This window comes from Manis pentadactyla, chromosome 9 (genome assembly GCF_030020395.1).
Source record: "Manis pentadactyla isolate mManPen7 chromosome 9, mManPen7.hap1, whole genome shotgun sequence".
Taxonomy (NCBI): Eukaryota; Metazoa; Chordata; class Mammalia; order Pholidota; family Manidae; genus Manis; species Manis pentadactyla.
Genome location: NC_080027.1, coordinates 100576366 through 100595523, shown reverse-complemented (window position 1 = coordinate 100595523; position 19158 = coordinate 100576366). Strand labels below are relative to the sequence as shown.

The 19158-nt window shown below is 35.2% G+C and overlaps 1 protein-coding gene across 2 annotated transcripts in view; it reads left to right on the top strand.

The window, feature by feature from the left end:
* FMN2 (formin 2) overlaps nucleotides 1-19158 on the top strand; it is a 326516-nt gene that overhangs the window by 196825 nt on the left and 110533 nt on the right. For both annotated transcript variants that reach the window (XM_036918446.2, XM_057507879.1), the window contains exons 9-13: nucleotides 4550-4641; nucleotides 4805-4934; nucleotides 6002-6148; nucleotides 8797-8856; nucleotides 9006-9126. In XM_036918446.2, coding sequence (XP_036774341.2) covers nucleotides 4550-4641; nucleotides 4805-4934; nucleotides 6002-6148; nucleotides 8797-8856; nucleotides 9006-9126 — 550 coding nt within the window. The remainder of the gene's footprint in view (nucleotides 1-4549; nucleotides 4642-4804; nucleotides 4935-6001; nucleotides 6149-8796; nucleotides 8857-9005; nucleotides 9127-19158) is intronic.

Here is a 19158-nt window from a genome sequence, read left to right as displayed (position 1 = left end):
CTTTCTTATTTTTTACTTACCTATTTGTGGACTAGCACTTGAAGGGACTAATTCTTCTCACACATGCAGTTAGCTGTTTGAAGTTCAAATTCTCCCATAAGGACCCTCATTATACTCTTGGAATGCTGATAAACAGTTGGTATTATTTACATATCATTATATCCTCAGTATTTTTACATTGTCCTGTCTTTATCCTTCCTCTTTTTGCTTTTCTCTTACCCCCTGACTTGGACGGCTTCTTTTGTCCTATTCAATAACTGACTTAATTTTTCAGTGTTTAAAAAAATTACTGACTACTAACTGTATATCATGAACCACACTGGTCCCTAGGACCATAGAGATACATAAGAAAGACATGGCTCTTCTCCAAAAGAAGCTCCAGTCAGTAAAAGACGTAAACATGTATGTGTATCACCTGTAAGATGTTGTGATAATGTAGCATAACACACAGCAAATATAGGGTTCTGTGTTATCATTCTAGAGAGAGACTAATTACAATGAGGATAAAGGTGGTTAGTCAGGGCAGACATCACAGGGAGGTTAGACCTAAGTCAAACCAAGAGCAGTGAGTCAGAGCGAATGGTGCATATTCCAGACAGAAGATCTGGTGTGATGGTGTGAGTTACTGGGTAGATGCCTGTGCCTTCAATGATTGCGAATGTAAGGTGCAGAGCAAATTTAGAGACAAATTAATGGGGTTAGCTCTCCATCTATCTAGAGCTAGTCTAGTCTTCAAAACACAGATCTCATCCCCTCTTTCTTTTTTTTTTTGGTATCATTAATATACAATTACATGAGCAACATTGTGGTTACTAGATTCCCCCCATTATCAAGTCCCCACCACGTACCCCATTACAGTCACTGTCCATCAGCATAGTCATTTCTCTTTCTTTATGAAGCTTTCTCATACTATGCTAGCCCAAAGTATTTTTTTCCCAAGAAAATGACAAAATTATGATCCTAAGCTATAGGAATCATAGAATAGTTGATTTTGAATATAGAAATAATTAACATAAATAATGTGTTATTATGTTTGAATCCAAAATAATCAGAGTAGGAGAAACAGAATAGAGCCTATACATACAAAAAATAATTCAAAAGTCTTAGACTTCTGATAACTTCAAGGATGTAAGGATCCCCCAAATATTGTCCTCAATTTTGGGCTGCACTCACAGAAGCAGTCTTTCTGGAATGATGGAATTGAGAATCAGACGCTACCTGGGAGAATGGCTCTCTACTATGTGTGCCCATTCATAAGTCCTCAGAAACATACTCCCAGCAGCAAGCATGGTAGTGATGGGACTCGCATTCGTGCCATATGATTTGTTATAGAACTGGAGTACTTAGCTCAGAAGACAAAGGAAGAAAATTTGGATTTACTCAAATATTAGGAAGAACTTTGGAAATGACCCCAGAGAGTAGACCCAGAACCAATGTCTGAAAGTAGAGGGAACATTTTTGTTTAATATAAAAAAGCTGGTTTGAGTTTTGTTTCTGAACTTCTTTAAAACTGTGACCAGTGTAGGGAGACAATGAATTTTTGTCACTAGAGGTGTTTGAGTATGGTGAGTACTGAAGATAATTTAATAATCGGCTGGACAGGAAGGTTTTTCCAAATGTCATTTTCTAAAATCTCCACAGATGCCCAGGGATTCCTGTATTTTTTTCCCCAAGGGAGTCTGCAAGATAAAAACTATTTTCATAATAACACCGAGATGGTATTTGCCCTTTTGACAGTGTTAAACATTAGTACTGATGCTTCAAAAGCAACGGAAGCTTACAATTCTGTTGCTTCAACATGAATCAAGGCAGTAGCACTGTGTTAAATCTCATCTGCCATGCACTCGCAGGAAAAAAAAGAATGAAAAGAAAAAAGCCAGCTTCATTTAAGAGTATCTTTGGTAAACAGTGAGAATTACCAATTTTATTAAAACAGGAGTTTTTCTCTTTTTTTTCTTTTAAAAACTCAACTCTTGAGCATATGTCTTTTTAATATTGTATGACAAAAAGGAAAGTATACGTATAAAGCATTTCTGAGCATAACACAGTACAGTAGTTATTTTAATAAAAAAGCTCTTTGTGATCGTTAAAGTTGTGAATGAAACTAGCCCCTTTTTCACTGAACCCCTTTTCAGTTTGAAAATCTGACTGCCAAACTGTGGTTATTAATGCCTTGATATTTGGTAGACATTTTCCTGAAAATGAACAAATGAACACTTTAAAGAAAATGGCCAACAGTATTTTCTGCCAAAGATAAAATTCAAGCTCTGAAGCAAACATTTGAATTTTGGAAATCTTTTATCTGCCACCATTAGCTTGACAGCTTCTCTATATTTCGGGACTTTTCTGGTAAGATAGGTAGTGACATTTTTAAAAATTGATTTTACTTTTAATAGCATAAGATGACATACAACAGAATTTGAAAGTTCTGTGCCTCTCAGTGTGGGGATGGATCATATGGGATGTAGATAGAATGGCAGTTAGTCTCCCTCTACTAGCTGTAAACCAGCACTGTTGGGCCAGGGCTGCTTTCTTTCTAAAGTCAGTAGGAATGATCCAAGAGAGTTTAAGTAGAAAGAGTATGCGATTAGTAATTCATATGTACCAAATAATTTGGGGATGACTCTATAGTACTGCTAGAAAGTTGCTGTGTTCTTAAGACATTGAGGAATTTTATCCTTGTGTCTATAATTAGTATTGTGATTCCCCTTGGCCTCTTTTCTCTCTTGTGGTTGATTGTGTGTGTGTGTGTGTGTGTGTGTGTGTGTGTGTGTGTGTGTGTGTGTGTGTGTGTGTTTAAGATCCAGGGAGATTTCCTAGGTCTACGGAGCAGGCTCTAGTCATACATCTAGCACCCAACTAGGTTGAGTCTGTCAAGGTATCATAGGTTCACAACACAAAAAATAAACCAATAAACATAATTACCTCATCAGATTGTAGTAGTTGGATTTTTTTTTTTTTTTGTACTGGTAAGGTTTTGGGTATTGAATGTGGTTGGGCTTGACATAGTAGACTTAATTCTCCTGTAGATGCTCTCATTCCTTTAAAAGAATAGATTATAGTGATAGGAAGCTTTTATATAAGCCAACCCTTGCCTTATCAGTATTCTTAACTTTAATGTTCCTTTATAATATTACCCAGGTCACTCACTGGCCAAAAAGATGGGTGTGCTCATTACTAAAGGCCATCCTGGTATTTGGCTTTCTGACATATTAGGATAGTATTTGTGGGGCTAACTCTTACAGGTGGAAACTATAAGTAAATGAGGTGGTGTTTACTCCCCCCAGATTCTTGGGCAAGGCCAAAATAAACTGGAGAAAAAAAGTAAATTTACTCTGCAGTTGCAACTGTAGAAGAAAGTTCTAAATTTTGGGGGGTTGCTTGAGATATTTGCACTAAATATACTTCCTTTACTTCGGATCCTTTTGTTGCATTCCATTCCAGAAGCAAAATTTATCAAGCCTCCAAGACCTACTGACCTGTCATCACATCTTCCCCTGTTAAAAGAAGCTTCCTTTGAGAAACTAGTCTTTGCTAGTTAATCCCATCAATCGAAAACCTGCATTTCAAAACAGTCAGTGAATACAAAACAGAGCATAGCTTTGTTTAGATGAAATCTTTAGACTTTAGGAATCTATCAGGTTCTTACATAACAGTTCTTGGTTGAGCTGCTTTTCTGTTTAAACAAAAAATAGCATTGAAGGTTTTAAGTTCTAAGGACTAAACTCAAACTCAAGATGTGGTGGTCTACTCACACTTCTGAAAGCATTTAGAAAATGTAGTACTTGGCTGTTTTGCACATCTTTGTGAATTGTAAAATAAAGACAAGATTACAAATAAAAATTATCCAAATTCTCCATAAAGAATAGATTTGTACTTTTCTAAATCTATAAAATCTTCTACCTTGGGCTAAAAAAGCAAAAGATCCTCTCCACTAAAGAAACAAATTTAGGATGGCAGATTTTTTAGCTTGAGAATAAAGGGTGAAAGTAGGTACTTTGGAAGAAAAGAAACCTGGAGTCATTTTTGTATCAAAAAGTGCAAGAATCAAAACCTTTTATTTTTGCTTCATGACTTAATAATTGTATTTTTCTTTTCCCAAAAAAAAGTAACCATATGCAATGATTGTAATAAATAATTTTTTTCCTTTTAAAGTCTTATAACTTTAGGATCAAATGACTTCCAAATTTAACTTGATTAATTTCTGAATAAGAAATACCACTTTAAAATAAAATTCTTGCATTCTAAGAGTATTAAAAACAGCCCAAAACAAGAAAGGAAAACTATATTGTTTTAAAACCTGCTTGAATAAATAAATGTTTTGCAGATCACTAATAGTCAATAACATTATTTGGAAGGTTGGAAGGTAATCTGGTTTACATTAAACATATTTACACTTTAAAATGCCTCATGAATTCAGTCAAGCTTTACTGCAACCAGATGGTAAGGAATATGAAAATATATAGAGTTGTGCTGTATTCAGATCATCATTATCTAAGGGATTCAATCCACCAGATTTTGAAAGATTGCTTGGCATGTGTTTTTCCAGAGAGCACAGTCAGATGAACTGGAAAAAATTGAAAAGCATGGCCGGTCCTCAAAAGACAAGGAAAACGCCAAGTCTCTGGACAAACCTGAGCAGTAAGTGCACTTAGGACCCTGCCGAGGGCACCCAGGCCAGGGGCACTCCCTTTCCATTTGGAAAGTGCAGTGTCTTCTATGCATAATTATTGTGAATGCTATAAGGATAAGCATCTGTTTGTATGAATTATATTTTCCTCTTAACTTGGCTTTATTTCCTTAGGTTCCTTTATGAACTGTCACTAATCCCCAACTTTTCAGAGCGAGTCTTTTGCATCCTGTTCCAGTCCACGTTTTCAGAAAGCATTTGCTCAATTCGGCGCAAACTGGAATTGCTACAGAAGTTGTGTGAGGTGGGTCTGGTCTGCTGGGAGCTGAAGCTTGGGTTCTGACATTTTATTGTGTTCAGAAGTGAAACACAGTAGTGAAACATAGTATTTTTTTTCAGTAGTGAAAAAAAAAGTTTCTTTTATTTACTCTGAGTGTGCATAAGAGTTGGAGGCTAGCGCTCCCACAGAAGAGAACATAGTATGATAGAACTTAAAGATCAAAGCACATGTTCAGAAAGCCGTGCTGGAGCTCAGCCATCACGGGCCCACTTCTGGAGGTTTTTGTCCCTTCTGCTTTTGCCAAACGAAAATCTTCACTTTTCATGGTCCTCTCAAACATCAGACATCCAACTGAGAGAATTTTGAAGACATTTTATTTACTTGCCTTCGTTTCTGGAAGGGCCCTTCAACAAATTGTTAATGATTCAAACCAAATGATGTAGGGACAGCTGTATGACTCAACAAGACGAATGTGCTGCTCCGCACAAAGAATAAATGCTGGCAGAAATTACTAATATTAACGTTTCAGACAATTTGTCAAAAATCAATAGTACCATTTGTTGTGGTTGTGGTAAATCATTGTGAAAAGTATTAAGATGTGATTAAAGACACATTTTCAGAGGAAGTGATGCAAATTCAAGTTAAGCTTTGTGTTTTGGACGTAGTGAGTGTGAACTTTTCACGGAGGAATCTGAATTTGGAGGTGAATCTTCAAAACGGCTTTTTCGTTTCCCACAGTTTATGCCAGTTTGCATTGCACCAGAGATATGTACAATTAGAATGATGGCAGTGACAACTTTTTGTCGTACTTCTCATTTTACAGCCTTATTTGTGTTGCTTGCATCATAGAAATGGTCTCTCTGGTTATCTGTCAGCTTACAAAACACACCTGAATGCTTGTTGGAGGTACAACTTCTTAAAGCCCACTTTTGGACACACTGCCCCATAGGACACATACCTAATCATGAGCAACGATGAAGTTGGGATGCAACCCCACATGACTTGTATAATATCAACATCTGCCACTGTCTTAAGATAATTCAAACAAAACTTTGAATAAGAGAGAAAATGGTCTTCCTCCTGTTTTACAGACGCTAAAAAATGGCCCAGGGGTCATGCAGATTCTGGGCTTGGTTCTTGCATTTGGCAACTACATGAATGGTGGAAATAAGACTCGGGGACAGGCAGATGGCTTTGGATTAGACATCCTTCCAAAGCTGAAAGATGTCAAAAGCAGTGTAAGTATTTCATGTGAATGTATGTAGGCACGCTGAGGATTAGACATTTGGTTTCCTAGTAAGTTTGACTAAAGACGAGTTGTGATAAATGTTTCTTGATGTTCCAGGGTCAAAAGTTTATGTTCTGAGCTAGATAAAAGCAATGGCCATCATATATTTGTGATTTTGTAAATAATAATATTTCCCAAAATAAGTGATTTTGAATCCTATGTCTAATAAATAATTGATTAGAAGATATTGTAAAATAAAAATCATGATTTTTTCATTCTATCTTTACCGTGTCTGGTAATATTTATCTTTTTGTACTTTGAGGACTAATTCATTTCTGTAAATTAGAGAGTATATCCATTACTTTCTTCTTCTCTTCTGTGTTAAGCAGTGGAGACCAACAGGCCCATGTTTTAAAAACAAAACAGATGAGTGAAAGTAGTTTGTAAATAAAATATTAAAGGCAAACCTGTTTTTCTACATATTATCCTCTCCTTGATACTGGTATTTGTGGGAATGTCCAAGACCTTCTGCTGGCTTCATTATTTTTTTGTTCCTACTTCTGTGGGTGTGTTCATTTAAAATTAACATCTAAGGGATTTGGAGAGTGTCCATGGAAATAGAAGATGAGGGAAACAATTATGATGGTCAGAGTTAAAGTCTGAGATTGTAAACTTAGAAAATAATAAAATTCTGTGTCTGTGGTAGAACAGTCTCCACAAAGAACTGTATGATGAAGGACATGTTTTTAAAATACTGTTTAAGTAAGCAATTGGCTTATCGAAATGAAAATACATAGAATTGTCTTTCCTAGACAATGAAATAATCTCCCTCATAAGAAAAATACTTTTTTATATTTTTTTGTCAGTCAAAAACTTGTTTGTTCATTCATACATCTCCTCCTACATTCATTTCACATTCCTTCATTGGGCTTCTATAAAATGCCAGGCACTCCCAAGACTGAATAAAATTATCCTTCCTTGAAACACCAGTATATAATTTTGTGGTTTTTATGGTTATAGTAGTTCAAATGCTATAATATTTGTATGATACACATTTTCATAGGAATCTCCAATATGTCAACCTGATAAATCACATTGGTTCAAAAATAAAAGCTCTCTTCTAAATACGTGATTCACATACTATTCTTGAATAGTTTTTACCAACTGATAGTTGGAGTGAAATAACTCACTTTTGCAAATAGCATTGTAGTATAAATAGCATTAATGTTTAACTTGTAAAAAATGGATCTGAAATGGATTCTGATTATCATAATTATATATGAATCAGGGATTGTTTGGTGTTTTTTGTTTGCATTTGTTGATACATCTTATTTAATATTCCAATAAGTTAAATTTCATTAACCTAAGTAATTAAGAGACAATCTAGATAAAAATGAAATATGAATCAAGAAGCAAGATCATTTTTTGTAATTTTACTTGCATGCACACAAGAGCTATGCAAAGTCTTCCTGATGTGATTCTTTCTCTATAAGACAAATATAATTGTATGTACTCTCTAGTTTTATTTGTAGAACTAAGTGGATGGAGCTAGTAATGTGATCACTTAGAATTTTAACTCAGTATGCCTATTGGCAGGCATTTAATACATGGATTGTTACTGATTCAGGTATTGCTAACCATTTCTGTTTTACAAGGTAGGAAAGAAAAAGGAAGTCAAGTTACTTAAATCATTTTACAAGCAACTCCTGTTTCTAATAAATAGTTTTATCATTTATTTTTTGTGATAACTTTAATTATTGTTGTTATATTACTATGTAATATATTATTACTATATATTCCTATGAGGGAAGTCTCTAACTGATATATTACCATATCATATCAAGCTCAATTATAAATGGACTTTGCTGTTTCTTATAGATAGGCTAGATTGAATATTCTAAGGAATGTAGTTGTGCCACAGGGCTTGTTTTTAAAATATATCTTTGGTCTCCACATTCAGATTATCTAGTACTAATCTTGAGCAATGCAAAAAAATTAAAAATTTATGCATTTAAATGTGTCAGAAAGGAGATGAAAAGCTGTTCTTTGAACACTTTTAGATATGAAACAATTTTACATTTTTTCTATAGAACTATAAAACTATACTACATGTCGCATTATCTATAGCTGCATGGATATTGTTTGCTGACATATAATTTATAATATGTATTTGTATTTTTAAAGCTCCTGCTTACTTGAAATAATACTTAATTTTTTTATTTCCCTAATCTATATACTAACAAAGTCTCAAACTTATGTTGGAGTGATAAGCACCAGTCCAGGTGTATAGAAATGCTGACAATATTTCATCATTTTGGTTAAGATAGTAGTTATATCTTTTAGTAATAAAACATAAAAATTAATGGACTAATTTTCTGATCAAGGCAGGTGAAAACAGGACCATATTTAGAGCTGAGACTCCATCCTTAAACAGCTATGTTCCCACATGGAGCTCAGATTGGAATGCTGGGTAAAAATAAGATCGTCCATGCCATTAAACTCTTTAGATATAATGACTGAAGTAACTTGAAATATAGAATTTCACATTTTATTCTAAATGTTCCCATCCAATTATGCAGATTTAATGGAATTTATTTAACACTGTATATTTAATAATTTTAATAATATATTTTTAATGACTTTGGTCTTTCCACCTAGGACAATAGCAGAAGCCTTTTGTCATACATTGTTTCCTATTATCTTCGAAATTTTGATGAGGTAAACAATTTTTACATATAGTCATATTTTGTTTTTTATTGTTGAGTGATTTGGCAGTGTTTGTTGTTTTTTGCCATTACTGCTGTTGTATTGGTCTTCATTATATTGATGCTGATTTTCTTAAAAATTATGTGTTTCTTGCTAATCAGGATGCTGGAAAAGAACAGTGTGTCTTTCCGCTACCAGAACCCCAGGACCTGTTTCAGGCTTCACAGATGAAGTTTGAAGATTTTCAGAAAGATCTCCGAAAACTAAAGAAAGACTTGAAAGGTAGCATAATCTTAAACTCATGTTTGTTACTTACCCTTTTTTAGTGAGAGAAGACAGGCTTTTCAGTGTTTTTGAAAAAAGTAAACTCTTTTATCACCTCGTAGAACTAAAAATGTTTGAATGTGGCAAAAGAAAAATTTTACCAGTGATCTTACTCTTTTATTCTTTAAAGAGCTATGTGTATTAGAAAGTTAGTCATTGAATCATGTATTGGGCATTTGAATGGCAATCTCTTTCATCAGGAGCAAACGTGATCATCTTCTTTCCACTTTATAGCCAAGAACATTCGTACATTTATCATATCATTGTTAAAACATAAATAGTCCCTCCCCATCCTCCCTTGGTATACTTGCCCAAGATTTTGTGGCTTGAGAGCTTTCCTGGAAGCAAAATATCTTCTTTCACATACTTGGCAAAAAATACCCACATGTGTATAATTTTTAAGGAGCCTTATACCAAATCATTTTGAAGAGACTCTGAAATCCTCCAAATTTTTAAATTAAAAAACATTCAAAATAAAAGGCACCCAAATTGTAAAGGAAGAAGTAAAACTGTCCCTATTTGAAGATATGATTTTATATATAGAAAACCCTGAAGACTCCACCAAAAAATCTATTAGAACTGATAAATGAATTCAGTAAAGTTGCAGGATACCAAACAAATATACAAAAATCTGTTGTATTTTTATATACTAACAACCAACTATTGAAAGAGAAATTTTGTAAACAATTCCATTTAGAATTGCATGAAAAAGAATAAAATACTGGGAACAAATTTAACCAAGGAGGTGAAGAACTGGACTCTCACTATGAGACATTGATGAAAGAAATTGGAGATGATGCAAATCAATGAAAAGATATTCCATGCTCATAGATTAGAAGGATTAATATTCTTAAAACATCTGCATTACCCAAAGCAATCTACAGATTCAATGCAATCCCTATCAAAATATCAATGGCATTTCATAGAAATAGAGCAAACAATCCTAAAATTTGTATGGAACCACAAGAGATCCCAAATGGCCAAAGGGATCTTGAGAAAGAAGAACAAAGTATCACTCCCTGATTTCAAAATTACTCCAAAGCTATAGTAATCAAATCAGTATGGTATTGGCACAAAAACAGACATAGAGATCATTGTACCAGAAACAAACCCATGTTTATATGGTCAATTAATATATGACAAAGGAAGCAAGAATATACAATGGGAAAAGACAGTCTCCTCGGTAAATATTTATTACCGCCCTGGGGCATGTTAGGCAATTGTTATGTGCTGCAGGTACCCAAGATACAATCATCACTGTTGGGATCTGAAATCCTGTCACTCTTCCGTTCCTCCTTAGAGCCTCAGATATGGTGCTCATTAATCAAGCCCAAGAATGACAGCCTTGTTTAAAAAAATTAGTAAATAAAACTGTATTATGTTTATATAATACTATATTACTATATACTTAAGCATGATTTCTTAAAGCAATAAAAAGCCAATCCACTTATGTATAGTATTTATCATACTTCAAAATTATGCAAGGTGTTTTGATTTGCTTATGAAATTCTACTCTCTCTCTTCCCAGTGTGGTGTTGGGGCATTTCTGGATTATCTAGAAAGTACTTCCCACTTTGATCAACAATTCAGTTTTGCAAAGTAGGATTTCATAGTTTTCAGGTGATTTAATAAACCAGAGGAACAGCAATCTTATTTCTGGGGAATTTATGTTTGCTTTGGGTTCATCTGGGCATCACTTCAGAATGTTACCTCATTTATTTTTCATGTCTACACGCTTTCTTACTGTAGTTATTAAATATATATGTAGCCCTGAAAATGGCAAGTTCTCGCAAGACTTAGAGCTAAAAAGAGAACTAACACACACCAGATAATGGGATTGAAAAGGATGAGCAGTCAATGCTCTGAAGACTGTGTCCTCTTGCACATCTGTCTTCTCCAGCAATGTGGTAACTACAAAGGTTCAGTACTGAAGAAACATCTTAGCAATATTTTTGTCCCTCAGAAGGTTAGGAAGGTGATGATTTTAATCCAACGGTTTACACTTTTTATAAGGGAAGAGCCTATTCCCTCAACTAGCACCTATAGCATTTGCCTAGCACAGTATTTTCTCAAATTTGTCCATAGGTGTGTTTGGTGCCCTAGAAATGGGGGGTTACATTACCAAGTGAATAAAAGAGAACTAAAAAAAAAAATTCACAGTGTTCTCTGAAAGAAAAGTTGGCAACAGTTGCCCAATTTATTTGATCACAAAGCTCTCTTTTCACATAGTAGCTGGTAGGTTCTCTTGGAGTACACTAAGTAGTGGAAACCTGGGACTCTGTTAAAAGCAGATGCATGGCATTTGCCTCTGAGGAAGTTACAGTAAAGGTGCGGAAATGAAGCTGTAGTTCATGAAATAATGTAATTTTATGCTACTGTTTTTGTAAAATGAGCTATTACAATAGCTTGAAGAGCTATTTGTAAGGTTGTCACACTCCTAGGTGTGACACAAACTGACACAAATCATTATTTAATCAAACCTTTTTTTTTGTTTTCTAAAATTTGAGTTTTTCCATGGAATATAAGATGTTTTATGCCATAAGGAAGGAAATCTTATGAACTGAAATTTATATTCAATTTCTGGGATAGATTTAGCATGTATGTACCATTTCATATCTACAAGGCATAAAATAAAACTGCCACATGTCCCTCTTTGGAATGAGATACATACATACATTGATCTAAATGGGAGATTATTAGGTTATGTTATTTTGATTATAATTAGTTTAAAATAATGTCTACTTTAGTAAATGTAGACTGTTAAAAATGATTCCTTCTACGGGGTCAAGTTAGGTAATCATTTAAGAAGATTCACATAGCCTGTCTTTTTTTTTTTTTTTTTGCAGAAGCAAGTTGTTTTAAGAAGTTTTAGGTAATGAGATGATGTATGTAAAGAATTTATCTCATTACTTTCTATGTAATTAGCAATAAATGTTGGATATTCATAATAAGGAAAACAGAATAAATAGCGTGATTAGTTTGATAAAGGCTGATTGTTATAACCATTTATTTACTCATCTTCTGGTTCTAAACTTTGCTTCTACTCAGAAACTTAATTTTTATGTTTAAGTAAAGACTGAGAAATAACATGTTATGGCTTGGATATTTTGATTAGACAACTGAATCTCATTTTAGCATTTTATAAGAACATCCTCTGTGTTTTGTTTCTGTACTTGTTCCCAAGATTTCCACAGCAACTCAGGGTGCTCCCTCGGCTTCTGAGCTCAGTGACATGTAGTCTGTTAAGCAACCTGATCGGCTTTTGATCTCTTCTGGCTGTCAGCAGCTATTCTTGATGTAATCATGCTAAATGATGACTTCTGTTCCAGTGCCTTTCTGGGTTAGAAATTGTAGCACTTGCCACATGACTTAAATCAACTCAACATGTACAGAGCACTAAGTACTAAGTTACCAGAACTGGACAAAAATGTTCTCATGCAAATTCTTCCCTATATCCTCTACCTCCCACCCCCTCAAACCCCAGCTCTTAAACCTGACTTGAAAATGTTTAAAATTCATTAACAATATCTTCAAGTTGAAGTAATGTCCGTGTCCTGAGATATATAGGAAAAACCAGTCTTTAAACCTCTTTGTATTGATTTGTATTTGTTTGTAGCTATTATGTTTACAACTGCAGATTTCTGATATATAGGAAAGAAATGTTTTTCTTTTTTTTGTTTGAGGAAAGAAAAAGTGATGTTATTAACTCAATTCAAATGCAACCAGTTGCTTTCTAAAAAAAATAACTCTTTGATATGATTTTTACATGAATTGAGTTCAAGCATAACATCAGACAACATTGAAAAATGTAAAGAAAATATATTTATCCATAATTCCATAATCCGATGATAAAGTTAAAATTTTGGTATATTTGTATCTGGTGCATGTGTGTGTGTGTGTGTGTATTGCACATGCATGAATTATACCATTGGACCCATGATGCATATAATTTTGCTAATTCTTGTCCATTCTGTAATCTTTGCTTTATAGTTGGATTATTTCATTTACCTTAACATTCTCTCTTCTTTCTGGTTTTCTATTGTCTTGATAAATTTCTCACTATCCTCTCCCTGACTCCTCCAACACATTGTGGAAGTTATACATAATATTTCTATTAATTTCTTGACTGGCCTTAAATACATGTTTTCTTAATTTATGTTATTTTTTTTTTTGAGAGGGCATCTCTCATATTTATTGATCAAATGGTTGTTAACAACAATAAAATTCTGTACAGAGGACTCAATGCTCAATGCACAATCATTAATCCACCCCAAGCCTAATTCTCATCAGTCTCCAATCTTCTGAAGCATAACGAACAAGTTCTTACATGGTGAACAGATTTTTACATAGTGAATAAGTTCTTACATGGTGAACAGTACAAGGGCAGTCATCACAAAAACTTTCGGTTTTGATCACGCATTATGAACTATAAACAATCAGGTCAAATATGAATATTCGTTTGATTTTTATACTTGATTTATATGTGTATCCCACATTTCTCCCTTTATTATTATTATTATTATTATTATTTTTAATAAAATGCTGAAGTGGTAGGTAGATGCAAGATAAAGGTAGAAAACATAGTTTAGTGTTGTAAGAGAGCAATTGTAGATGATCAGGTCTGTGCCTGTAGACTATGTGTTAATCCAAGCTAGACAAGGGCAATAAAACATCCACGGATGCAGAAGATTTCTCTCAAAACAGGGGCGGTGAGGTTCTAAGCCTCCCCTCTGTTGATCCGCAATTTCTCACCTGATGGTCCCCCTGTGACTGTGCCTGTCTTAGGTTGTTCCTCCCTTGAGGAATCTTACCCGTCTCTGGCTAACCAGTCATCTTCCGGGGCCATACAGGGAAATGTAAAGTTGGTAAGTGGGAGAGAAGCCATATTGTTTGAAAAGGTTAGCTTTTTACTTCTTTGCAGATTTATGCCTTGTGGCTTCTATGCCCAGCATTTGTCTTGAGGTATCTTTACCACTTGGAGGAATTATGATACTCAGTGAATTCGATATGAGGCACGAATTCTATTTAAGGGTTGTAATTAGGAAGGAAGAAGAAAAGCTATAGAGGTAGCAGATGGAAGAAAACAAGGGAAGATTGATTATTTCTTTGACATATTTTCTTGTAGAGTAACTTAAGCATGTATAGGTTTTAAACTGCTAATTAAATTGCACACACATGTTAACATAATAGGAATACAGTTACATAACCAAAGCAGATCTGTAATTACCAGCCATCTCCAGTGAAGCCAAGAAAACCAGTTAGGCACCCTAGGCATTTGTGGAAATTTGTCTATGATATAGTGTATATTGTCCAACTGTACTTGAACATTCTGAGAGAAATCAGACAAATTAAAACAGCCCATTCCTGGGAACTGTTCACATCCCATATGTTCTTTTAACAGTAGATATTCTGTAGTTGTAAGATTTTGGAGCGCTACAACTTGCACTTCTCCTAATTCTTCGTTGAGTTCCAACAGTATAGATCCAGTCAAATCTGTTGTTTTACTGTATGCACAGGCCAGCTTAGATATCTCCTTCTTCATTCCAATGGCAAGTCCAGGAACCAGTGGGATGAATGCAGCTACAACTGCAGCATCGCCTGGATCTTTGTTGAGGTTTTTTGATGATCATCTTCTGGTATGACTCTTCCAGAGAGTGCTGATGTTGGAAGTTCTTCTTCATATCGTATCTCAGTTCATTTTCTGGGTGGCAAAATTAGGCTTTGATCCTCTGTATAAACACAAACAAACCCTTTGCCCACACTTTGATATGCCCTTTATAACATTGTGTAGAACTCATTGGAGGTCACCACATAGAAACTGCTTTTTTTTTTTTTTAAGAGAAAGGAATATTATCAGAAAAGTGTACCTCCATAACCGATCATCTGACACCCTTTAAGTGATCAAAATTAAGGATATTTAAAGCATGCATTAATCGTTGATTTACAGTTAGTTTTGTCCTATCAGGAGTAATCCCCCTTTTTTTTGTTTTTTGTTTTTGTTGTTATCATTAATCCACAATTACATGAAGAATATTATGTTTACTAGGCTCTCCCCTATACCAGGTCCCCCCCACAAACCCTTCTACAGTCACTGTCCAACAGCATAGCAAAATGTTGTAGAATCACTACTTGTCTTCTCTGTGATGTACAGCCCTCCCCTTTCTCCCACCCCCCCATGCATGCTAATCTTAATAACCCCCTTCTTCTCCCCCCTCACTTATCCCTCCTACCCACCCATCCTCCCCAGTCCCTTTCCCTTTGGTACCTATTAGTCCATTCTGGGTTCTGTGATTCCACTGCTGTTTTGTTCTATCAGTTTTTCCTTTGTTCTTATACTCCACAGATGAGTGAAATCATTTGGTATTTCTCTTTCTCCGCTTGGCTTATTTCACTGAGCATAATACCCTCCATCTCCATCCGTGTTGCTGCAAATGGTAGAATTTGCCCTCTTCTTATAGCTGAGTAGTATTCCATTGTGTATATGTACCACATCGTCTTTATCCACTCATCTACTGATGGACATTTAGGTTGCTTCCAATTCTTGGCTATTGTAAATAGTGCTGCGATAAACATAGGGGTGCATCTATCTTTCTAAAACTTGATTGCTGTGTTCTTAGGGTAAATTCCTAGCAGTGGAATTCCTGGGTCAAATGGTAAGTCTGTTTTGAGCATTTTGATGAACCTCCATACTGCTTTCCACAATGGTTGAACTAGTTTACATTCCCACCAGCAGTGTAGGAGGGTTCCCCTTTCTCCACAGCCTCACCAACATTTGTTGTTGTTTGTCTTTTGGATGGCATCCATCCTTACTGGTGTGAAGTGATACCTCATTGTAGTTTTAATTTGCATTTCTCTGATAATTAGTGATGTGGAGCATCTTTTCATGTGTCTGTTGGCCATCTGTATTTCTTTTTTGGAGAACTGTCTGTTCAGTTCCTCTGCCCATTTTTTAATTGGGTTATTTGTTTTTTGTTTGTTGAGGCGTGTGAGCTCTTTATATATTCTGGATGTCAAGCCTTTATCGGATGTGTCATTTTCAAATATATTCTCCCATACTGTAGGGTTCCTTTTTGTTCTATTGATGGTGTCTTTTGCTGTACAGAAGCTTTTCAGCTTAATATAGTCCCACTTGTTCATTTTTGCTGTTGTTTTCCTTGCCCAGGGTGATATGTTCAAGAAGAGGTCACTCATGTTTATGTTTAAGACGTTTTTGCCTATGTTTTTTTCCACGAGTTTAATGGTTTCATGACTTACATTCAGGTCTTTGATCCATTTTGAATTTACTTTTGTACATGGGGTTAGACAATGGTCCAGTTTCATTCTCCTACATGTAGCTGCCCAGTTTTGCCAGCACCACCTGTTGAAGAGACTGTCTTTTTGCCATTGTATGTCCATGGCTCCTTTATCAAATATTAATTGACCATGTATGTTTGGGTTAATGTCTGGACTCTCTAGTCTGTTCCACTGGTCTGTGGCTCTGCTCTTGTGCCAGTACCAAATTGTCTTGATTACTATGGCTTTATAGTAGAGCTTGAAGTTGGGGAGTGAGATCCCCCCTACTTTATTCTTCTTTCTCAGGATTGCTTTGGCTATTCGTGTTCTTTGGTATTTCCATATGAATTTTTGAATTATTTGTTCCAGTTCATTGAGGAATGTTGCTGGTAATTTGATAGGGATTGCATCAAATCTATATATTGCTTTGGGCATGATGGCCATTTTGACGATACTAATTCTTCTTAGCCATGAGCATGGGATGAGTTTCCATTTGTTAGTGTCCCCTTTAATTTCTCTTAAGAGTGACTTGTAGTTTTCAGAGTATAGGTCATTCACTTGTTTGGTTAGATTTATTCCTAGGTATTTTATTCTTTTTGATGCAATTGTGAATGGAATTGTTATCCTGATTTCTATTTCTATCAGTTCATTGTTAGTGTATAAGAAAGCTACAGATTTCTGTGTGTTAATTTTGTATCCTGCAACTTTGCTGTATTCCGATATCACTTCCAGTAGTTTTGGAGTGGAGTCTTTAGGGGTTTTTATGTACAAATCATGTCATCTGCAAATAGTGACAGTTTAACTTCTTCTTTACCAATCTGGATTCCTTGTATTTCTTTGTTTTGTCTGATTGCCATGGCTAGGACCTCCAGTACTATGTTAAATAGCAGTGGGGAGAGTGGGCATCCCTTTCTAGTTCCTGATCTCAGAGGAAAAGCTTTCAGCTTCTCGCTGTTCAGTATAATGTTGGCTGCGGGTTTATCATAGATGGCCTTTATTATGTTGAGGTACTTGCCCTCTATTCCCATTTTGCTGAGAGTTTTTATCATGAATGGATGTTGAACTTTGTCAAATGCTTTTTCAGCATCTATGGAGATGATCATGTGGTTTTTGTCCTTCTTTTTGTTGATGTGGTGGATGATGTTGATGGACTTTCGAATGTTGTACCATCCTTGCATCCCTGGGATGAATCCCACTTGGTCATGCTGTATGATCCTTTTGATATACTTTTGTATTCAGTTTGCTAATATTTTATTAAGTATTTTTGCATCTACATTCATCAGGGATATTGGTCTGTAATTTTCTTTTTCGGTGGGGTCTTTGCCTGGTTTTAGCATTAGGGTGATGTTGGCTTCATAGAATGAGTTTGGGAGTACACCCTCCTCTTCTATTTTTTGGAAAACTTTAAGGAGAATGGGTATTATGTCTTCTCTGTGTGTCTGATAAAATTCCGAGGTAAATCCGTTCGGCCCGGGTGTTTTGTTCTTGGGTAGTTTTTTGATTATCGTTTCAATTTCTTTCCTCGTAATTCGTTTGTTTAACTTTTGTGTTTCTTCCTTGGTCAGTCTTGGAAGGTTGTATTTTTCTAGGAAGGTGTCCATTTCTTCTAGGTTTTCCAGCTTGTTGGCATATAGGTTTTCATAGTATTCTTTAATAATTCTTTGTATTTCTGTGGAGTCTGTCATGATTTTTCCGTTCTCATTTCTGATTCTGTTGATGTGTATTGATTCTGTTTTTCTCTTAATAAGTTTGGCTAGAGGCTTATCTATTTTGTTTATTTTCTCAAAGCACCAGCTCTTGGTTTCATTGATTTTTGCTATTGTTTTATTCTTCTCAATTTTGTTTATTTCTTCTCTGATCTTTATTATGTCCCTCCTTCTGCTGTCTTTAGGCCTCGTTTGTTCTTCTTTTTTCAATTTCGATAATTGTGATGTTAGACTATTCGTTTGTGATTGTTCCTCCTTCTTCAAGTATGACTGGATCGCTATATACTTTCCTTTTAAGACTGCTTTTGCTGTGTCCCACAGAAGTTGGGGCTTTGAGTTGTTGTTGTCATTTGTTTCTATATATTCCTTGATCTCTATTTTAATTTGTTCATTGATCCATTGATTATTTAGAAGCATGTTGTTAAGCCTCCATGTGTTTGTGAGCCTTTTTGTTTTCTTTGTAGAATTTATTTCTACTTTTATACCTTTGTGGTCTGAAAAATTGGTGGGTAGAATTTCAATATTTTGGATTTTGTTGAGGCTCTTTTTGTGGGCTAGTATGTGATCTATTCTGGAGAATGTTCCATGTACACTTGAGAAGAATGTGCATCCTGTTGCTTTTGGATGTAGAGTTCTATAGATGTCTATTAGGTCCATCTGCTCTACTGTGTTGTTCAGTGCTTCTGTGTCCTTACTTATTTTCTGCCCGGTGGATCTATCCTTTGTGGTGAGTGGTGTGTTGAAGTCTCCTAGAATGAATGCATTGCAGTCTATTTCCCCCTTTAGTTCTGTTAGTATTTGTTTCACATATGCTGGGGCTCCTGTGTTAGGTGCATATATATTTAGAATGGTTATATCCTCTTGGACTGAACCCTTTATCATTATGTAGTGTCCTTCTTTATCTCTTGTTACTTTCTTTGTTTTGAAGTCTATTTTGTCTGATATTAGTACTGCAACCCCTGCTTTCTTCTCGCTGTTGTTTGCCTGAAATATGTTTTTCCATCCCTTGACT